General features: G+C 41.8%; 1 protein-coding gene across 1 annotated transcript in view; it reads left to right on the top strand.

Moving 5' to 3' along the window:
• Positions 1–7,163: 7,163 nt before the first annotated feature.
• spag9b (sperm associated antigen 9b) overlaps positions 7,164–24,498 on the top strand; it is a 59,390-nt gene continuing 42,055 nt past the window's right edge. The window contains exons 1-2 of the mRNA XM_080746928.1: positions 7,164–7,760; positions 22,892–23,012. Coding sequence (XP_080603054.1) covers positions 7,461–7,760; positions 22,892–23,012 — 421 coding nt within the window. The 5' untranslated portion in view covers positions 7,164–7,460. The remainder of the gene's footprint in view (positions 7,761–22,891; positions 23,013–24,498) is intronic.

Genomic DNA, 24,498 nt, shown 5'->3' with positions numbered 1-24,498 from the left:
CCGCTGGGGGCGTGTTCTCTCCTCCGCGTCATCGGCACCCACACCCTAGGTGCCATGTGGGCCTTTCTGTGTGGAATTTGCATGTTCTCCCCCCTTAGGGCAGATACCCTCACGAAAACAAGCAGTAATCCTGGTCTCTATAATGCCTCCCCCTAGGCACCTGCATGGAGGGGAAAGGAACTGGTTGGAATAATGTGTTCCTTCCACACGCTACATACAACCGGGGAAGCTCCCCCCTGTCAGGTGATAGAAGCGGCCCGCTCACTCCTCATGCACTGAAGGGAGCATGAGCTCAGTTCGGGGCCCTCCCCAGGTCGGCAGAGGGAGAGCAGAGCCCCAGGATTACAGTTTAGGCAATTGGCACTGGGTATAAAATGGGTTACAAAATCGTGTGATAAAAAAATAAAAAATAAACAGGTCAGCTATATCCTTCTGCTGAGCTGTGATGACATCACTAATGTCAGAAGAGTGACGGACAGACATCAGCTGGAGCTTGTCATACAAGTGAAGTAGCGACCTACGGTCGCAATAATTACACAGTATTATAAGTAGATTATAACTCAGCATTATAATTTACGCGTCTAGTCGGCGACCTGGCCAACTCGGGAACGATGTAAATAGGGAATGAATGCCCCGCCCTTTAATGCAAACCCCATTATACCTGTTGTCATAGGACCCGTTTTGACCATCTGTTTGCCTGTGTCCATTTATGCCCATATATGGAGATATCTGTTATCTGTCTGTCTGTCAGCGTCCATTTTATGTCCATATATGGAGATCTCTGCAGATATAGTTCTGGGTCCATTTTATGCCCATATATGCCCATATATGGAGATATCTGTCTATTTGCGTCCATTTCATGCCCATATATGGAGATCTCTGTATCTGTCTGTCTGTGTCCCTTTATGCCCGTATATGGAGATCTTTGTGATTCTGCGTAAATTTTATGCCCATATATGCCATTTGCGTCCATTTTATGCCCATTTATGGGGATCTCTGTATCCGTCTGTCTGTGTCCCTTTATGCCCGTATATGGTTGATCTTTGTGATTCTGCGTCCATTTTATGCCCATATATGCTATGTATGGAGATATTCAGAGTTTTTTTGTTGACTCATGTGGCGTACGTGATGTCAGAGCCTTTTATGAAGTGATGTCACAATGAGTCTGTTAAGATTAAAATGTTTAACACGGTATAGATATCATTTTCAGTGTTAAACGTCAATGTCATACTGTACCAGGGACAAATAGCTACAGTAATCCTCGCAAGGAGATGCCAATCAGGTCACAATGCCCAGGATCCAGGATAACAAAATGATATAACCAAGCCATGATATCTGGCCTTGCTAATGGGGCAAACAACACGAAAACATCTGATGCCCACTGTTATGCTTAATGGTCCAATCAGAATGTGACTAATGTATTCTGTAATTCCATATATCTGTGAATCATTATGCTTTGTACTCAGAGAGATACTATGGGTGAAAAAATGCTCTACTGTACTTGCTGTACAGTACTTTGAACTCTGACTATATTTTCAATATAACTTATCAAAAAACGCATATTCCCCGGTGTGGTCTCCCTTTATTGTGTCTTCAAATCAATATGGGATATTCATTGACTCTGACAAACTGTGGTTTTACTCTGTGGGTGGAAACGTCTTCTGGAGAAGGAATATACAAATATGGGAATTAAACCAAAATCCCATCAAATGGCCCATTCGATTGCCGGATTAGCTCCGAGGAGATATTGGGGACTCAACTTTGTTGGACTCATTTTCTTCTCCGCTGCTAGAACCAGTTACGGATTTCTACTGATTTGACGTTTATGGATTCGATACAGCTGCTGGACAGTTTGTTTTGGAATCCCACTTCGTTCATCTCTGCTAGTAACAACCAGCCGAGGATATTATCAGACGTTTCCCCTGCAAGCAAACTAGCTTTTATTTCATCCTCCACCTACCCGACCAGCTGCAAAATGGGAAATGCACAGGGAGGCAGAAAACACCTGCCGAAATCTAAACAACCTTTTTACAAACGGAACAACACCTTTGAGTTTGAAGCGTCTCTTCAAAGCTTGGAGAATGAACTGATAACAGCTTTAATGGCTAGATAGACAATGAGGAAATGAAACAGGTTGTTTCTAGGTGCCCCACAATTGCACCATTTTTGCCCATATGGAGAAAGGAATTCGGATATGATGACTCTCTCCCACATGTTTTTTTCCTCCTGCGCGCGGAGAAATTACCATGGGACTTGAGAAGTGTGTATAAAGCACACAGATTTTATTCATGCCTTTTTGGACTGAAAATCACAGATGGGTCAATTACTTAAAGATTTGTACCGGCTAAGTTAGAGAATTGCTACCTCTAGCCCAAGCTGCGTTTTGATTGTTTAATGTTTAATGTTTTTTTTAGTCTATTGTTTTGTCGCTTTTTGTTACACGTTTGGAATTCGCAGCCGTTTGGCCACGGATAACTGCGTTCCCTGTTGACGTTTCATTGCGCAATAAGATTCATCCTCTCAGTCCTCGTGTTGGACTGATGCCTAGGCGCTGAAACGTAACTAGTTGGCGTTATATGCACAAATCCCTCCCGATTGACCCACATGCAGGGGTAACCGTAAAAACAGTTTGCACCACAAATCCCTCCCGGTTGATCCCCTGGGATAACCGTAAGTTAGCAGTTTGCATGAATTTGCAATGTTAGGAGATTTTGGGGAATTTGCAATGTTATGGTAGGAGATTTTTGGTCAAGTGATATAACGCAACAATTCTCCCGGTTGATCCCCTGGGATAACTGAAGTTTGCATGAATTTGCAATGTTAGGAGATTTTCGGTGGTTATTTTTATAAATAATTGCTTTACGCTTACACGTCTTTGTTTTCGTCTCAGTCTTATCTTATTTTATTTTATTTTATTTCCGTCTCAGGCCACTCTGAGATGTTGAATACAGGAGCTTTTTATCTCAGCGCTCCCAAGAACATTTTTTTTAAGAAACATGACCATTCAAGCTAAAAAAGCCCCCTGCTCCGAGAAGCAGTGTTTTTATCGTGTAAAACCTGGACCCACACGGATGAGATGTTACAATCTAAACCCAGAACCTCTTTTTAACCCGGACCTCAAGTCATTCTGGAAGATCATCGGGGACTCCCAGTAATCAACACAACACATTCCGGAGCTGCGGAGAAATCGGACATTATTGCCACTGGATGTTCAAACCTCATTAGGAAGGAACAGAGGACGCAAACAATGTTTTCAGATGCTGAAGGGCTTGACAATGCCCCCCCCCCCCCCCCCCCCCCCAGCCGAACCTGGCTGGCCTTTCACTCACAACGCGATGGGACGCGTTGTGAGCTTGTAGATCTGCTACGTGACTTTCATGGATTACAATGTCCCGAAAAGAACAAACACTCTTTTGACCCTGGGGACGCCCCGAGATAATGGTACTATATATTTTGTTTACTTTTGACTAAGTACGACTTCTGAAAAAAAAAAAAAAAAATCAAGTTCTGACTGACAAACCCATGTGTTAAATGTTTTTGATATATTGTCTGTCTAATCATCTCTAATCCAATTTTCCTCCCCTGGTTACATTTCGGTTTGTCTATTATGAAAGCAGGAAAATCAAACCAAGTATGAAGTGAGCTGTGTACAATACTGTACAATATGTGCTTGGCTTATGCTGCTTGCTTGCTCAATGCCTGCTGCTCGCGTGAGCTGCTTACGCTGCTTATAGGCTGGCACGGCCTATGTGTTATTTTATTGTTTTATTTTGAAAAAACTATGAGGGGATTGCTGGAATGGCTCGATAATCTATGTTTTTATTTCATTTTTCTTATTTTTACTTTGAGAGGCCACGAGCCGCTTCTCAGTCTCAGGGTGCCTATTTTTACTCTCTTGATATGACTCCACATGCCTTGTACTGATAACAACCAACGCTTGTGTTTATTTGAATGGGTCTATGTGATGCTCCTAATGCTTTTCCATCAATGACAGGTGGTTACATACTGTACACACATATGACCTTTGGTCTTGGTTTCTGATTTCTCCCCCTCTCTCTCTCTCTCTCTCAAAAGGGGTTTCATTCGCTCTTGTTCTGTATAATCTACTTGTTTACATTCCAATTCAGGACATGATAACAACTGAACACTGGGGTTATATTTGAATCTGTCCCCATGTAATTCTCCTAATGTTTTTCTCCCTCTGCCTTAATTATTTTTCATCCATGACAGATGGTAGGGATTATTTTTACTTTATTTTATTTCATTTTATGGGACAGGACGGATTTGACCTGGATAGACAGGTATAGTGGAAACTCCACAACACTCGCTACTGACTGACTGACTGACTGACTGACTGTTTTATTTCAATTTTATTTTTAACAGGTTTTCTTCTGTCCTTCTGTTTTGTCGTGAAAGACACTATTTCCTGTAACAACTGAACGCTGGCTGACTTGTTGAGATTGTTTTCATTCCTTTCAGAACACAACAAAAAACAACTGATAGTGTGCCTGTCTGCTGGAAGACAGGCCTTCAAGGTTAGAGGGTCTGTGTGTGTGAGATTTATTATTAATGTTTTCATTCCTTTCAGAACACAACAAAAAACAACTGATAGTGTTTCTATTTCATTTTTCTTATTTTATTTCTTTAAGTTTCATTCATTTTCTGGTTTTCTAACCTTTTTAATAGAGAGGCCTTCAGTAGGCCTCACTAACGGTTGTTTTGGAAAAGCCTATCTTGTTATGGTACACTCCACCCCACAGGCCCACAGGCCTGGTAGCTCACTCTGAATCACTGTCATGTCCTGATGTACTGTACTTCCGTACAGTAAATGACCACCTAGACCATATTTTAACAAATTATCCAAACATCAACAAAACAATTTTTGTCACACCCAATTTTCAATGTTTGGCTGTGCCAAAACGGGAGGGAATGTGTTTGGAGAATTAATATTCAGAATTAATATTTTTTCATTTAATTTTATTTCTTTCATATTTTTATTTTTTGAATTCATATTTCATTTTCTGATTTCATATTTTCATATTTCATTTTGTTTTCATTTCATCCCATTTAAATATATTTCATTTTGTGAAGTTGATTCCAATCCTCAACAGGGTTAATCTGTTTCCCCTAACAGAACAAACTGACACAACTTGTGTCCTCTTTTGGTGATGTATCTAAACATTTCAATTTAATTTCTATATATAAATACCTTATTGCCTTACAGTATGGATTGAGTTGTCCCTGTCTTTTCCCTTGTCTTACAGATAAAAATATTTTGAGATGATAATTGAGAATGAGTTGACAGACACATACTTCACTGCATGTCTGTCCAAAGTGGAAATGTCAAAAAGGATGATTGGAAAGTCCATATGTATTTCGTGAGTATGAAACTGCATCACACACGTTTTCCCGCTGTAAAGTGTTTTCTTTCAGACCTTGACTCGGACAAAAGCCAGTAAAAGAAAAATCAGTTGTAAGGAGGAATAGACAGTTGGCTTTAAGGGGGCTCCGGTTTGACATCTCCCTATAGATGTCCCCAACCTGCAGGGACAATTTAACCACTCATTACCTAAAGGTAACCTCGGAGGTGTACGAATTATGACCGCCAAACGGCTGATCTTCGGATGCTGTCTAAATACATTTTGAATGCTTTTGTCTTTAACCTAAATTATGGTAAAGAGTCAAGTTTGTCTTGTTTTGACTAGAATCGGCCCCAAATTGTAATAACCACCCGGGAGCGTGATGTTGATGTGTTTTTATCTTGCTTGACATGGAATTTCAAATCAGTCTTGGACATATTGAACCTTTGTAAATATAATAATTAATAATTAAGATAATAAAAATACAGTCTTTTACCTCTACCTTTAAAAAGTTATCAGAATATTTTTTACTTATTGTTGTATTCTAATTTAAATACCTTTAAAAGGATTTAATTACCTTTGGAAATATACAGTTCTTTTGACTCTCCTCTTTAAAAACTATCGAAATGTTTTTTTTCTGTTTTCTGTTTCAAATACTTTTAAAAAGTTTAACCCATGTTTTATTCCCTTGTTGTTTATGTTCCTTTGACCCTTTAACACTTCAAATGCTATCTCACGGGGGATTGTTAAGATTAAAATGTTTAACACGGTATAGATATCATTTTCAGTGTTAAACGTCAATGCCATACTGTACCAGGGACAAATAGCTACAGTAATCCTCGCAAGGAGATGCCAATCAGGTCACAATGCCCAGGATCCAGGATAACAAAATGATATTACCAAGCCATGATATCTGGCCTTGCTAATGGGGCAAACAACACGAAAACATCTGATGCCCACTGTTATGCTTAATGGTCCAATCAGAATGTGACTAATGTATTCTGTAATTCCATATATCTGTGAATCATTATGCTTTGTACTCAGAGAGATACTATGGGTGAAAAAATGCTCTACTGTACTTGCTGTACAGTACTTTGAACTCTGACTATATTTTCAATATAACTTATCAAAAAACGCATATTCCCCGGTGTGGTCTCCCTTTATTGTGTCTTCAAATCAATATGGGATATTCATTGACTCTGACAAACTGTGGTTTTACTCTGTGGGTGGAAACGTCTTCTGGAGAAGGAATATACAAATATGGGAATTAAACCAAATCAGAGTCAGCGCTTGCGCCGATTTCCTCCGGAACAGCCTGATGTCAACAATCAACCCCGCATAAGGAGATTCCGAACGTTTCGCGCCAGTTCGGGAAAACCGCGCGTCGGGTCGGGTCGAGACCCGGCACTGCACTCCGTGCCGCGGCGGGGAACGCGCGTGCCGCATCTGAAGCGACGAACGGTTCTCGAGATACGCGGATTACAGACACACAGAGACTTCTCGCATTTATAGATAGATAAGTATGACATGGGATGCATATAGCACCTGCAACCCAGAGAGAACGGCGCTGGTGAGTTACCTACCAGGCAACCACTATGGTTAAACAAACAGGGGGAATGATTTAGCTCCATCTGATCCGTGTCCCTCTCATAGAGTTATAATATATCGGTCCCTCCCACTCTCCCAGCTCTCTTTAGTCCACGATGACGTCACGGTGACCCGTCAACAACACAGGAGCTCATCTGTTGGGAGTGAGTGAGAGAGAGAGAGAGGGCGACCAGACAGAAAGGAAAGGAGGACAAACTGTATTCCAGAGAACCAAACCAAGCGGAGGAGCGCACACACACTTTACAACGAACGACCAAAAGCGGAGAGAGACATTAGAGTCTAGTCTAGGAACTAAACAAAGTTGTTTAATTAACAACTCCAGCTTCTCTACGGCGGTGGACGGGTAAGCGAAGAACCATGTTGTAGAAAGAGAATATAGTTGTGTGGCGGATAGAAACAAGGAGGCGGGCTTGACTGGAGCTTTGCAGCGGCTAGCTGGTTAGCTGGGGAAGATAAGAAAGAGAGAAAGAACTTGGGAAGAAGGCAAAGAAAATGGAGCTAGACGACGTCGTCCTGTACCAGGACGACTCGGGGTCCTCGGCGATGATGTCCGAGCGGGTGTCCGGCCTGGCCAGCTCCATATACCGCGAGTTTGAGAGGCTGATCGGCCAATATGACGAGGACGTGGTGAAGGAACTTATGCCACTTGTGGTGGCCGTGCTGGAGAACTTAGACTCGGTGTTTGCCGTCAACCAGGAGCACGAAGTGGAGATGGAGCTCCTGAAGGAGGACAACGAGCAACTTGTCACCCAGTACGAGCGAGAGAAGGCGCTGAGGAAACATGTCGAAGAGGTGGGTGATGGTGTGCGCAGAAAGTACTCAAGAAATTAGTTTTGTTTTGCAGGGTAACAACAACGTCCATCATTGGAGACTGTCTGATCAGGTCAGACGCTTTTCCTCAAGGCCACACGACTTGACAGTGTGTTGTTTGGAGAGCACAGATTTGTGCTCCAACACACTGTTAAGTTATTTATTCTTTATGTTCACCCTCCCTGGTAAAATCATCAGTGTCAATTTAACTCTGAGAGTGACAGACTGGTCAATGTGGTTCCTAATCAATCATTTAGCTGGGGACACCTTGGAACCCCCAAAGGGACCCCATGGGAGTTCCCTGGAGCCCACTTTGCTATAGAGGCGAGGCCCACCACCATCAGCGGGGTTAAATAAATTAAATGGCTTTTCCACCAACCTTGCATTTTAATTTGTAATGCAACATCACTGATTTGATTTCCAGTTCTGCATCGGTGGCATGCGTTTCAGACCACAATGGGCTTGATTGAGATGCATGCTCTGCAGATGGATGCATTGTGAAAGTCCTACAGGCAGCTTTCAAGCTGCTCCCAATTTGAATATCATAGATGCAAAACATTGTGTATTTGTTTTGGATTCAGTCAAATTACACTCTTGTTTGAATATACTTCTAAACATAGTACACAAGTACTGTTCATTCAGTTGTATTTACCATGACTGACTTTGCAGACTACTAATCTTTCAATGTGCATTTTTGATCCATTGCCTTGCTTTTCACACACTTCTTCTTTATTGCCCTGTTCAGCTTCCTCGTTTCCCTTTCCCCCTCACTATTATGACTGTCTAGTGCCTAACTATTCTTATTATAACTGTGCCTATATTCTCAGTTCTCACTATTATAACTGTGCCTAGTGCCTAGACTATTCTAATTATTATGACTGCGCCTAGTGTTTATAGCCTCCTATTCTCGTTGCAACCCACAGGAACTTATCACAACGGAATCAGTCTTGAAGCACTGATAATTAAGCACAATTTAGTCCTACCCTTCACAGTAATGATTACCTGGACGTGTTAGTTTTTGTAGAAGACTATAGCATGTTTCATACAGTGAAACATTGACTACACTAAAATGTCCTGGATGCTATGCACCCCTTGTCTTTTGGTGCATTATATACTTATAAAGCATTATAATCTGCTTTAACAACACTATAACAATTTGATTGAATACTTTATTAGAAAAGTAAACAGCACGTGAAACACTAAGACATTTAAAGCTAAAAGGATAACACAAACAAGTCCTGGGGATGTATACAATAATCATAACACATTATAAAGCATTTTATAACGACTTAGGCTATATGGTCGTTTGCCCAGGAGTCAGGACTCAAACTAGTGAAAACAGCAGATCTACAAGCTCACAAGACATCGCAAGCTTATAGATCAGCTATTTTCACTACTTCTTAAACATTAGTTTTCTAATTTGTGAAATTTCTTAGATTTTAACAATCTTATTTCTTATCTTAGCCTTATTAATGTAAGTCGCTTTATTCCGTGTTATGATTGCACTAAGTGCTGAGTCCTTAAGAGTGTATATAACTGTAATTATACAGTGATATAAGCCCATTACAGTGCTTTTATACTTGACCTTATACGTCATTTTAAAATGTTATTGATTGTTATAAAGCACTATGAGTATTTTTGAGTTGTTATAATAAGTATACAGTGTTATAAGTAGATTCAGCAAGTTATCGTTTATGTGACATTGTGACACATTGACACCTTTTTTGCTAGGGGTGTCTCTCGGCTATTCATAATATTTTATTATTAAGGCCTAACTTGATAATAACAAAGGTCTGCATGGCCAAATGTCTTGTGTAAATTGGAAAAAAGGGTGACCCCCCCCCCCCCCCCCCCCCAAATCAGGATATAACTGAAGTGTAAGTAGTTTTGATTGATTGATTGAATACTTTATTAGTCAGAAATGTAAACAGCACAAGGTACAGTCAGACATTTATGCTAAAAAGATAACAAAAAAAAGTCCTGTGGACTTGTTTCCATTGTGGTCCTTTATTAAAGTCCTATGTTTAAGTCAAAAGACTTCAATTATTCCTACAATTACAGGCAGGCACGTATTTGACATGTCACGATTGGTCATATAGGGTGGAGTGAGTGGGAATCACACTTGGGGTGTGTGTGCTCTACTGTGTTTCCATTCCAGTATTGCTCTGCTGTTGACATTAAACCTGGCAAGGATAGGTTAAATGACGTGCACAACAGGTTTCAAATTAAGTTAGCCTACGCCTAGGTTAATACTATCAATTCTATAATTGATTACCTAAGACCTGTACATTGTCATTTGGTTTACTTAAAACCGGGAAAGCATCAGTTTAATTTAAGTTAATATCTATTAGCATCACAATCATTTTAAAGTGTTAGTTCACCTATTTTTGACATAAAGCTGTGTGAAATACTTGCCATTAAAATAGTGGTTACAAATGTATTTATTCATTACCAGAGTCCCGTGGTCAGAGTTCTGGTCAGTTTTAGATGAATATAAAGTAGTTCCGGTGATTTGGCAGGGGCTCATGGCCCAATTATTAAAAATAGATGAATCCACAAAACTAGCGTCATTTGTATTGTTGACCTATTTCTACCAAATAGACCAACTTTCGTTCAACTTTGACCTCTTTGTCACATGGTACTATTTTTTGTGTCCAGTATCACTACACCGCTGCAACGTATTTCCCCAAAACAAGGTGCTTTGCAGTCAGCTAATCAGAACGATATATGGTAGAAATAGGCCAACAATACAAATGACGCTAGTTTTGTTGATTAATCTATTTTCAATGATTGGGCCACGCCAAATGGCCCCCACCCCATTGGAACTACTTAATATTCATTAGAAACTGACCAGAACTCTGACCACGGGACTCTGGTAATCAATTAATACATTTTAACCACTATTTTAATGGCAAGTATTTCACACAGCTTTATGTAAAAAATAGGTGAACTAACACTTTAACCACTATTTTATACTTTGGCTATTCAAAAATAGCAGATATACAAGCTTTTAATTAGGAGCTTGTAGATCTGCTATTTTTGAAAAATCAGTCTATCATATATATAAAAAAAAAGAAAAAAGAAAATCATTTGATAGTGGTCTACACTGATATAGTAACATACGTGAGAACTGATAGGATTTAGAAGACATTTGTAGAATCGGCTTCTGGTCTTAATGGGTTAATGGGAGAATTAAAGGAGTAGTTCACCCCCTACTATTGTCATGCAATGGAGACTTCAGTTCAATAATATTTATTTTTGTATTTGTCGCATTCATAAGACAAAAAAAATATTATAGTAACTTTACTCCCATTGATTCCGGAATCAATATGGGTACATTTATTGTAATCAAATTATTGTCTTAGGAATGCGAGAAAAAACAAAAAATATTATTGAACTGAAGTCTCCATGGCATGAGTAATGAATAGGATAGTCATTTTGGGGGTGAAATACTCCTTTAAGTGAAGTGGTCTCCTCCTTGGAAGCCTGGAAGGCCATCTGCTCTGCACTCACACAATTGACAAGTCGGGTGGCCTCTGATGTCTTGCTTTTGCGTATCCTATGATTGTGTCATAGGCCTAATCCTGTACTGTGACCACTACAGAATAGAAGGTTAACTTCTGCCTTCTGGACACATCAGCATGGCAGCCGGATTGGACTTTCATGACTCAGGAATCATAAGCCATGGCCATAGGAAGTTATAATTATACCAGTCTGAGGTCTTTCAGACTGGACTGCTAGATGCACCACAGGTTCATTTATATATATTTGATGGTTTGGGGAAATTACATGTAATGACAGGCTTAAACTACATCAATTGATATGGTTGTGTTAGCATGCAAGTTTGCTGAGCAAGATAAGTCTGTCCTTGACTAAAGGGCCATTCACACGAGTCCTATAGCTATAAAAATATAGTTTAAAAAATCACACCTAGTGTGAAGTGAGCGGTGCTATCTATGGGTTAACTTCATGAAGCGTCCCACTAGCCAATCGCAGCGCTTCCTGCGAAGCTTGGCCAATGGGACCCTGGGCGTACAACAAACTTTGAGCCGTTTGTGCCAGATGTAGGCCACGCTTCTGTTTACTTTAGGGCCCTGACATTTTTTGGGAACGGGACAAAGCCAGATGTTGGAGCATGGCTCCTTCAAGGAGCACCTCTCAGAAATCGTTAAGTCAAATGGATGGAAGAGTTCACACCACAACTATAACACATACAGTGGTGAATGATAAAGTTATAGTTACAGTGCTTACAGTGTGAATGGCTCTTAAGAATTGCCTTAGATTTGGCTGTCGCTTCTCCAATTGTAAAGAGTGGATGCTTTCATTTCAGATAAATACAGTGAACAGAGACAGGAATGACGGGAAAGAGAGTAGCAATAACATGCATTAAAGGGCCTCAGTCTGTATTTGAACTGAGGTCAACTCAGCTGCAAGGATTACAGTCTCATTTATACAGTATGTGCTCTTACTCAGTGAACCAAATGTTTACTCTTTAATATTGTGTCTCTCAAACTGAGCTTTCTTTTTACCACTTTTCTTTCTTTCTTTATTTTTTGGTATTCGGTTTTGAGAGAGAGCGAAAATTGGGAAAAGAGCTGGAAAATGACATGGAGGAAATGGCCTCTAGTCGGATTCGAACCCCGGTCACCTGTAATGAACTGTCAGGCTTGGAGGATCTCTATTAAATGTGACTTGCGTCAGGTTGTCGTGACTACTGACGACAATATGCCTGCTTAGGGCTTTGTCCCTGCCTTCAGCTGTGCTTATGACATGTATGCTTGTGTGGACAGGCATGCATGAGACAACATTGTTCTATCCTCAGTTAATAGCCTCTCTTTGGGATTCTTCCTATTGCAAATTACATGGATAACTGTACGGCTGTTGATTCTGTTGACATGCACGCACCACAACCACACCTTCTGGCTTGGTTATGACTTTGGGGTCCTCAGCCACTGAACTCCCATCATCTCCCATCTGTTTATAGCACCTCTGATACTTTATAGGCTTGACCTGGGAATTGTGCACAAAACTAATGGGATTATGGAACTGAGAAAAGTTTCCCTTAAGGGCCTCACAGATGAGAGGCCGATGTTGGGTCAGATCAGATCTCGTGCCCGGGGTTTATCGGTGTTCATTTCAAACGACAGCGATCCTCTGTCTTGCGACCGGGCCCGGTATATCCCGCTGTGCCAAGTGAAATATCTCAGACCATTACAAATGAGACCGACGTCTCGCGATTCTAGCCACCCACGATCTCGGGGGGGGTGGTGCCATGAGAGACGTGACTAGATGAAGATTCCGCCCCCTCAAGAGGGATAAAATCAAGAGTGTTTTTCTCTCTCTCTCTTCACGTCAGTTTAATTGCCATTTGTTTAATGTTTTGACAATGAGGGTGTTCCAGGTGATCCCCAGCTTAATGATGGAGACCAAATGGTAACCAAAAGGACTATTATTTATACTAAAGGGAATCTTTCTCCAAAATAATCAATTAGGCCTACCGCATGCCAGCAAAGTCAACGAGCCAACGACCCAATTAGCGCAGAAGTCCTGCAGCTGCGGTGTTCTGACTCGCTATACTTTTTCCATCACTGCGCAAATTAGACTACAGAGGCGCACATGGGTATGGTATAACGTACCTTGATTACAGGAGAAAATAATAAAATGTACTTCTTAAAATGAATTCATCATGCTTGTGCTTGTTGCTAAAAAGTAGGTATTGGCAACATGACTAGTGTATCACATGCATGCCTTCACACGTGCAAGACAACAGCCATGTTACCATACCTTAGCATTTGCAGAACTGACGCTGCTGGCAGCCGGAGGAGGAGGACATTATGAGCGAGTGTGCAGGCCTATTCGTGGACTCTTTTTATTCTGACTTTGGTTGGTGTTATTACTGTTATGTTGATATGATTGATCTGAACCAAGCTGGACCCAGTGGATTATGTAGTCTACAAGGAAGCACGTTGGCTGTCTCACCCTGTCTGTCTGTCACAGCAATGGATTAATTGGTAGAAGTTGGTGTTACATTCTTCTTTCGTGTATCATCGTCCTTTGCACACAAGTGATAACTGCGCCATCATGACAAAACATTATAAAAACAAAGGTAGGTTTGTAGTCTTCTAGGTAAGCTACTGTGCGCACACTGGCCGCTGCTCACTTTATAGATATTATAATTATATATTCAGTTATGTTTTTGGCAAGCGAGACGCGAGATGTGATGCGCATCCAGCAAGACACGGCTGAGAGTGTCGCATCTCCAATATCATTGATTGACCAGTGTCCACTCCTAAAAAGCATCAACCAGCATTTTAACGGCAACCAGCCAGACATTAAACAGGCATGAGCTTAATCAGCTAATAGCAATTATGAATGTCCAAACCTCGCCGTTGTGGGCGTGCAGTCGCAGAAAAAAAAAAGTTTAACCTCTCGCTTTTTTTTTTTTTACTGTCCCACCAACATCCAAGCATATAGAATAGGGACAGGCCTAGGTTCCTCAATATCATTTAGCTGGGGACCCCCTGGAACTCCCCAAGGACTGGCGGTCCTCTTTGAGGACCAATGAACAAACTGACAGAACGAGAGGCGCAATGATGTGCCTGCAGCCCGCGCGTAAAAGTAAAAAAAAAAAAGGAATGCAATGGAATGTCTCTGACTTTGAGTATTACATTATATGAATAAGATATTATATATAGGGTGTCTGTCTGTCAAGTTGCACAAGGTCAATTTAGAGCCCTTATAATACACGGATAGAACAGCACTGCCCTAGCCAAATCTGCGCAGCAAAAAAAAAGACACTGCCTTGTTGCCAAATGACTGCGCAGAAGAAGAAAAAAGAAGAAAGAACGCTATAGGCTATAACGTTTTTGAACAAGTGATTACAACAAGGGAGAGAGTAGGCTAAAGTAAAAAGTAAGTAGGCTAATAATAATAATAAAAGTGTAGGCTGTGACAGAATAGCCTACACTCTGCGCAGCCTAAAAAAGGGAGGAGCTGGCTTCATATAATCTGATGCAATCCCGTGAGCTCATTCAGACGACAATAATTGTAAAGGATTCCTACCCGATGACCCGAAAATATCAAGCTTTTTTGATATTATCGTGAGCGCTCCCGACGAGTCCCGAGGTCATAAAAAAGCTAATTAACATAATCCGATCGTGTCGGGGTACTGTTCAAGCCCAAGACCGATCCCGGGGCCGACCAAACGATTTTCCCGGGGGGTCATCCCGATATCTGGTCGGGGATCCTCGGCCCCGGGATCGGCTCAATGTGAACGGGCCTTTAACTACACAGTACTTGTATTGATGTATTACCTGCTGATTGTAAATCGCTCTGGATTAAGATTGTTTGCTAAATGCCTAAATTGTAAATTGTAATTGTAGCACTGTGCAGGAAAATGGAAAAAAATGAACAATTCAGCAAACAAAAACGAGCCCAATGACATCTAGGTGGATGTCAGCCCTAGTTAAAGATTAACAACCATTCTCTGATATCTGTTATGACAGTAGTACTTTATAGGTAAATATACTGACTTTTGTCTGTGGTTGAGAACATGCCTAACAACATTTGAGCTCTGTGATTTACTCTAGGGAACACATTGTGCACAAAATCACTAAAATTCTCTTCATATCTCACCATCCTGTTTGACTGCATAGTAACATGGCCACAGTAACGTGTGACCTGCTGACCAACTGCTATGACTAAGGTAGTGATAGTTGTCTTTCCTTGGTGGCATTTCACACTGGAACGTCACAACACGAGAAATATTGTTGCAGGCTGATGGATTGCAAAGTTTGCAGCAGACAGAACAATTGCCTCTTTATTATGTGGAAATCCTTAGCGTGGTCTCGGTTACTAAGCTGCTCATTTGGGTGACAACAAGTCACACACTCGAGCAAAGTGACAGATTAATTTCACCAGTCAAACAAATTGAATTAGCGAAGTTCCATTTTCCCACACTACAAACCCAAAGGAATTTCTCTTCCTTTTAGTTCGACTCACTAGGAAAGGAAAGGAAACGGGCAGGGCAGGAAATTGTTGGGAAATCAGCCCTTCCCTTAGTTACTTTGGACTCCTCCTGGACCAAAGTGTCCTCGTCTCATTGCGCGGCAGCATGATCTCACACAATGTTATGATGTAAGGGATCTCCTCTCTTAGAAAAGACACCTGCTAGTGCTACTGATCCTGGTCATAAATAATACAAGGAGATTAACTAAGGTGGAGTCTAATGAAGAGAAAGCAGAATGCCAGGTGGTCAATATACATTGGATGACTTGAGTCTGTCTGTGCTTCGTTCATATACAGGAATAATTAAAACACATTTCAAATCCTATTTTAAAATTGTCTAATGAGTCAGTTTGCCGGCCTGTCAGCCGGTCGGCCAGTGCACAACCACGGCCCTTGAGGTCCCCTGTCAAGTCTCCCTTACGACCTCAGATCAGACGAGACGACCCGCAGAATTTAAGCATATTACTAAGCGGAGGAAAATAAACTAACAAGGATTCCCCCAGTAGCGGTGACACAGCTGGATTATGAATGAGCTGTTAGAGTTGTTAGAGTTGTACGGCTCCATCCCCTGTGTTTGCCTGGCTGGCATAGAGAAAATATAAAAAACAATATGCGTAGGGTAGCACCTTTAGCAACCAACTTGTAATTAACAACATGAGCCCAAGGCATCCCTATCCCTGCGCATAATAGTCAAACATTCTGCGAAATAGCAGATCTACAAGTTCAACTTCACAACATGTCGCAAGTTAACACTTGTAGATTGTGTAGAGGTAGATATAGACGTAAGAGACATTTTGTGTAGAGAGAAAACATTGAGTCGGACAAGGATGGACCCCTGGTCAATGAAGTGTATCCACCTATTTCCTTGGGAATTTACTGGAGAATCCTTTGCACCACACTTCCGGTTAACAGCAGACATACAAGCTCACGTCGCATCGCAGATGCAATTGTTGTGAGCTTGAAGATCACACTCGGCTGCGGCGCCGGAAGCTCCGTGCAACCTCTGCGCAATGCACGATGGGATGTTGGAAGGTTGTGGATACACTTAAGCGGGTAGCCGGGTACATGCATCAAGTTAACTTTGACTGACACGTCTTCGTTTTAGCGTACAGACTCTGGTTCAAGTTCTTGTTTGATTTTTCAGTTTTTAGATGTTCTGGCTGCATTTAGCCAGATTTATGTTTCAGTGACATGTTTGATGAAAATAACATATATTTTTGACATGAGTGATATTTGGACACAATATTGTATGCATATTTCATGGTCTGAAACCCACATCTTGTGTGTGTGTCAATATGAATTTGAATGGTTTAGAAAACCAGCGCTAACAAGCCTACTCACAACTATCGCTCCAATATGAAGGATTGCACTAAAGTCTTTCTATTGGTTAGTGTGATGAGGTTGTTTTTGAAATGTCCAAATTGATTGCACTCAGTTGTATCCCATTCATTGAATTTACATAGATACATTGATTACATAGCAGAGGCCTCTTATGGTCTGGCTACACAAGACTACATTCATACTAAGAATGTCACAACCTTGTCACAACCATATTGATAAATAAACAATAAACTACTGGAGTTTCTTGTGTGGAACATCAATGTTCCTTCTTATTTCAAAAAATGTAACCTGACGTTGGATAGGGTTGGGATCCGGAAACCGGACCCAACATTGAGGAACCGGAAGATCCGGAATCGGTTCCATCACATTTGGAACTGTTTGCAGAACCGGCGTATCACACTATCAGAGCTGGTATGTGGACTGCTATAGAATTATAAATACCAGTGGTTCTCAAACTTTAAAATTGTCATGGTCTTTTGGTTCCATTTGTACACTCAGAGTTACAAACCTTTAAGGCAGTGGTCCTCAACCTTTACAGGCCGGGACCCCCAAAATAATCATATTTTAACTGGGAACCCCCCACCCTGACGAGCACCAAGAGTTGAGGCATTACATTTTGTATAATCTACATGCTCACAACGCCTGGCCTCGTCCTTAAATTGTCACTTTAGAAATGTGCAGAATGCAGATACCCTCTATACACTTAAACTTTATCTTGGTTTGTTTACTGTTGAGTGAGAAAACTACGTTGCACATTAAGCTAATCATCTGGGGACCCACCAAAATAATTTGGTGACCCCCCCCTGGGGGTCCCGACCCACAGGTTGAGAAACGTTCAGAGGAACCGGAAACTTTAAAACCCATGCTGCTGGACCGGTCGTCCACTCCAGATTCCCCAGTAATATCCAGCCAGCCTACTGAAGACCAAGCGCAGTTCATCAGGCTCTCTGTCAATTGAGTGCCCATACAGTGGATCCCTATGTGTGTGTGGGTGCACATGCGCTTGTGCTGGAGCCACATGCCGCATGTGTGTCTGTGTGCATGTGCTTAGGGAGGGACAAAGGGAGCATTATACATCGGGGAGCCGGGGGAAGAAGATCGCAGTGAGAACGCAAAAAAAGTGGAGGAACACTCATTCTCTGGAGCACTGTCATATGATAAGAAGCTGTGTGTGTGCGCGCCTTTGTGTTAGATGTTAAGGTTTAGGCTATAGAGGTCTAAAGTAACGCATGATTTATACTTGGTAGCAGATCTACAAGGTCACAATGTGTATCAGCATGACCTCTTGTGAACTTGTAGATACTGTACGTCTATTTTTGGTGCACGACCCCATGCCCAACCGAGTATATCTCAGACTTTAATAATCTCTAGGTGTCATTGTGTGCTCATCTGCTGTATCTGGGAAACAAGTCTTGGGTTGAGTCACTCATAGAATAAACCTTCATAATTACTTGTTCCCGCCAGTCCATCCAGCCAAAGGCCGGAGACTTTTGCTCCTGTTTGTTTTTAAATACCTTTATACCAGTATTTACATATCATTGCAATTGTTTAGATTTTCTTTGATGTACACCCAGTGATACAAATAAGTAAAATTTGAACAAAATACACACTTTTTGATACTACTAATTCTGTCCAAAACTCACTTAGTACACATCTCTGGAGTCACGTGATCAAGATATATCAGTCAGATCTTTCGTATTCCTTTCCGATTGGCTATGAATGAATTCCAACCAGGGGCGTCACAAGGGGGGAAAAGTGGGACTGAGTTACTAGGGCCCAAGGTGGAGGCACTCTGTGCCATGCTGTGAGCTCGTATATCTGCTATTTTTCAGTAGCTAAAGCAAAATAATGCATTTCCAGTCTAAATGGGTTAAACCCCCCCCCCCCCCCTCTGTGCCATGAATATTGTGTATCATAATTTTGAATCCACGTTGCCCCGTGCCCTGCATTACTATACTGTCAACTAGGAAACCAGATGAACCTGCTGGACTGGAGTGAAATGCCAAGCTAGTTATACCTTTCTGACTGATGTTTCATAATTAATTCAATTGGTGTTGGTTCTGATATCTAACAAGTAGCTTGTGTCTAAACAAGATTTCAAATTTAAGTTTACGTCTTGCTTATCCTGTTTGCCTGGCCTGTTGTTTATTTAAAAGGTTTCCAGTGCTGCTTTTACACCAGACCATGTGTTTTGTGCATTCAGTAGGTTGCAATGTACAGATTATGGTGGTGTTACAGCCCCCGGCCCCTACAAACCCGGCCTACTGTCGTCTAGTCCAGCGCTATGTTAATGCTCTTAGTAGATTTAGGGGGAGCAGGTCCACTGCTAGGATATCTCCCTGGCCCTCCCACACACAACCAAACCCTACTTACCGTGATCCAACCTCCCCCAAAAGCCCCTACCCCCCAAAGTGCGCGAGGTGTTGTGAGCTTGTAGATCTGCTATTTTTGGCAGTTGTTAATATGAAAAGGATTGGAAGATTTGGACGACCCCCTGTAGTAACTCTTGAGGACCCCCTAGAGGTCCAGGACCCCCTGTTGAAGACCCCTGGTGTAGGGTGTATTGGGGTAGTGGTACTGGCAGTCATGGGTGTGTTCATCCTGTGTCTCTGTTGTTGCCTTCTGGCGGTCCACCTGTGAGTTAATTTGTACGGTCAGGAACAGCCTCAAGGTCCTCAGGCCTGATCTTGCACTTCTTCAGTGAAGTCTTCTTCAGCTGGTCCTTAATACCGCTTCTTCGGCCATCCTGCCAAGCGCCGGCCATGGTGTAAGTGGCCATACACTACAGCACTCTGCGGGGCAGTCGGCCGTGGTCTCCCGACCCACCGAGTCTCCCGACCCACTGTTTGGGAAGCAGTGGTGGTGTTGACAGCCACATCATCAGTGATGGTCTGCAGGTCGTGTGGAGAGTGCACTGCCAGAGCACAGTCAAACTGCTGCTCAAGAACCCTCTACATAGACAGTTTGGTAGTTGCTTTTAGTGAATCAAAGAGGTTCCTGTCCAGTCTGAAGTCCACTGCCACCCCCACTGCTATCCTCAAGCACCTTTTGGAGAAGCTGGGTGACATATAGGAGGAAGATATTAAAGACAGACAGACAGACAAGCATAATGCCATTCTTTGCATTACTATAACAACTAATTTATCCCCTGCATTTTGACTTGTGCGGGCATTAGTACATCAGTAAATAAAAGACTGCTAGTGGACCACCAAATCATTGTAAAAAAAACAAAGATATTAATGAAAATATAACACAAATATAAAAATGTAAAAAGTTGTAAGAACAAAAGTCAAGGTATTTTTCTTTTCTTTAAATTTGAAGGTAACATTTCTTGCTTTGTTATATTTTTGCAGGGAATGGGGTATTTTCTATTCTAAATTCTAATACTGATGGATTATCTTCTTACACTAAATCTTCAGGTCAAACCAACAGCAACAGACTCTATTTGAAGCGATTCTTCACAAAGACATCTAAGACACCACCACAAACACTTTTCAGCTGATATCCGAGGAAAGAATTGCCTGTTTGTTTTTCCATAAGGCCTCAGGAAGGGCAGGGGGCTCAGGTGATTGCTCAGCATTTGCAGATGACTTTCATCCCCCTACCTGTGGGCTGCCCATTGGGAACTTCGGATCACAAGACCTTGTGCCGAAAGGGAAACCTCTGCCCTTGTTAAGACACCTGACTTAACTGTGAATATGGGAAGGATGGGTGGGGCTGCTGTATATCTTCTCTCTGCAAGGGTGAACCATGTTATATCATACAGAGTCCCACGGTATGAATCCCACTGACTAATACGACCAGGCATAGCTGGTGGTGCATCTGTGTCGCTTGTATACAAGTCCCTTTCTTCCAGTTCCAAGTATGAACTAGTCTAGAAAGATGCAATTATGGGAAATTGCAAGTGTGGTTGCCGTTTTTGCATTTTCCCATTCAAGTCAATGGGGAAAATTAATTCACGAATAAATTATCTCAACAACAACGTATCGCACGATTCCCGATGAAGCTGTTGATTTGACATATGACTTGCGTGTGTGCCGTGTGGGAGGACTCGAGAGTAGTCCGACAAACTTTTGGGTTACCAAATAATAAAGTTGGACAAGTACTATAGTGTGTTGCCTATGTCTCTAGGTCGTCCTCAGACTGCCACACCACACTAATTGGCCATTAGGCTATGAGCCATGGCAGCTGGGTTTAACCGAAAACAACTTGACACTGAGACGTCATTGTCACAATCACCCCCTCTCTAAAAAAGACAAGGGGAGAAAAACAATCCAACTCAGTTACTTTTATCAAAACTGAGAGTAGAATTGTCCATTGTGTTATTGCTCCAGCAGGCTCTGAAAGATGCACAGTCTGTCTCCCAAAAAACATACTGTAACTGTGAAGGAGCAACACATACACACACACACACACACACACACACACACACACAGTGCCAAAAGACTGCCACTGTGCACCTGTTGTGTAGAGAGGTTAAATTACACTTACAATGGAGCTGAGGACAGATACTGTATGCCATGTGACTCCTCCTGTGATGTCAACACCAGGTCCCTCTCACTCTCTCTCTCTCTCTCTCTCTCTCACTCTCTCTCTCTGACGCTTTACCGCTCTTTCTATCGTTTTCTGTCACATTCACAGTAGTCAGAGTGGGTCGATGCGGTGTTAGTTGTGGTAAATAACCACTGAAAACAAGGCCGGTGTCAGACCGGTGTTGGCTGACAGGTGCCGGGGTCAGAGAGGACCCATCTGACCCAATTAACCCATGTTTCGGATTCTCCTTGTTTCTGTCACTGTCGAGATTTTGGTTGACCATCCATGTGGTTGAGTCTCCCTCTAACTAAGGGTGGTGAGTGATGTTTCAGTTGAGTCACGTGCGTGGAGAACAAGATGACACCTAGGCACTATCACACATGTTCTGAAGTTTATTACTCACATAGATAATATTTATAGTATTCGACACATGACGTGAGATAGAGATAAGGACAAAAACAAAGTAGTTGATTGTCATGGCGTCAAACGTATCGGTAGTGCTTAACACTTATGTTGCAATGATTTTTTCTCTTCAATGTCTCGCGTTGCCATGGTTACCATAGACTTCCATGTAATTGTGCAAGTGTGTAAAAAGTGCACGCCCATGCTTAGATGATGCACCACGTGTGTAGATGCTGTTCACAGCTTTCAAACAAAAAAATCCGCTTGGAAATCCGTTAAGGCATTCATGATTTATCAGCCATTATGTTTTCTACAGATGTAAACAAACATGGCTGCCATGTTTGAAAGAATGGTTTGGTATGGGGGTTAAACATGCAATTTCGCGATCGCGATCATGCCTAATACATTTCTGGAGGTCCAAAAAAAGTTTTTGAAAAAAAAAAAAAATTAGAATTTTTTTTTTTTTTTTCAAAAACGGCCCAAACTCAGGAAACTCGGGGTTGGCACAGCACTAGTACCAATACAAACTCGGGAAACTCGGGGTTGGCACCATATGTGTTAAGCAGAGGAAAGTGATTCAACACATTTATGCGCAGGGTCACTCAGATAAAGGTTAGTCCCATAATCATAATTCAGTCACCAACAAATCATTCGTCGATATCTCTCTCTCTCTCTCTCTCTCTCTCTCTCTCTCTCTCTCTCTCTCTTTCTCTCTCTCTCTCTCTCTCTCTCTCTCTCAGCACTAATGACAGACACTGAGCCCAAATAAAGTGCACTAACAAATAAGAGTTATTATTCATTCTTGTGTTTCATCTCGCTCTTCATTGCAGAGATATATGGCGTTTGAGGACTCCCAAGAGGGGGAGAAGAAGGAGCTCCAGTGTCGACTGGTGATGCTGGAGTCTCACACACGCCAACTGGAGCTTAAAACCAAGAATTCTCTAGACCAGAGTAAGTCCCATACTCACAAAACATACCCTCTCCCCGGATCTTTGATAAACCAACACAACTTTTATCACTGTGGGTTTACTTCTCCGATTATCTTCACTATGTGTTGATCTCGGTAGGTTGACCTGTTGTGAATCTTTCGTTTGTTTGTGTGTGTGGCCAGGATGGATTGCAGATGAATTGCCCCTCTTTAAAGTAGTATATGATGTTGACGCACACACACACACACACACACACACACACACACACACACACACACACACACACACACAGCGACACCCTGGCTGTTTGCTGGTCTTGTGACTGTTTGTTAGGCTGATATGCCTCAGGACAGATGGACTGACTTCCCTGTCGCTAATGAATAAAGACCATTATTAACCTTATGTTAAAGACCAGCTTCTCTTGTTTACTCCAACTGTTCCCCAACTAAGCCCAGCCATGTAAGCTAAAATCACATAACACTACATGCGGATATTATTCCAGCCCAAGGCCAGGTATTATACAAAGTGATTTAAACTTGTTTGGATTCAAATAAAGTTCTGGTTGAAGGCTGGATTTTCAAGCATCTTGCTTTTGATTGGAAATTTTACTTTTTGCAAGGTTGTCAGGTCTGAGAAATATTGGATTCTGGGCAATTGTGACATAGAGGATGACTTGTGTTTCACAGGATGTCAGTAAGCAAACACCACATGATGTTCACACAGGACTCATCTTCCCATTTGCATTGGCAGGAGGGATAGATGGTTTATATAAGTTTCCTCCTGCATGCCAGAATCAGAACTGCTGGCATCCGCACTCGACATGAACAGCCACAGTGCGCTTAATCTGATGCCATGCCATGTTGTTCTAAAATTTAGAATCTAAATGAAGTAAAAAATGTTGAATGTTGGGGAAACATTAGGCAATTTAAGCTGCCTGTTTCTACAACTGCAACGCGAGGCGGGACTACGGCTACTATGACGTAATCGCCATAGCGGTCAGAATCAGTAACTAAACAGCCGTCAACGACTGAACTCTTCAATGAACTCTTTGGTTCCCATGGCGACGTGTCTATGCAGCAGATGTTTTATGTAGACGCTACGTGGAAAGGGAGCTTCTGGCGTTGTAGAGACTGCTGCGACGGAGGCAGGTTTATCTATTGAGCGCTGATCATTTCCGGTTACCGTTGTCATCTGCCATAGCCGTCCAGTGCTTAAATAGCCTATTATTTGTTGCTATTACAAAGCATAGTCCAAAAGGTTACACAAACTCAACAGTGAACTTATTTACCAGTTTTTTCCTATACCCAGTAACTCAAATATTAGTTACACTTTGACTTATTCCAGAATGTATTTTATTTTACTTTGGGGATTTTTGTTTGGCATTGTACTTTCACTTCCCTGTAAACTCCACACATCTGTTTATCTGCTGTAGGTTATTTCTGTCTATTCTTTAATCTCCAGTTCCTCTATCAGTCTTCTCATAATGACGCAGATCACCCCTCACACCT

This window comes from Nannobrachium achirus, assembly GCF_963921795.1.
Source record: "Nannobrachium achirus genome assembly, chromosome: 18".
Lineage (NCBI taxonomy): Eukaryota > Metazoa > Chordata > Actinopteri > Myctophiformes > Myctophidae > Nannobrachium > Nannobrachium achirus.
Note: the sequence above shows the minus strand (reverse complement) of the source record. Positions and strands in the feature narration are given on the sequence as shown.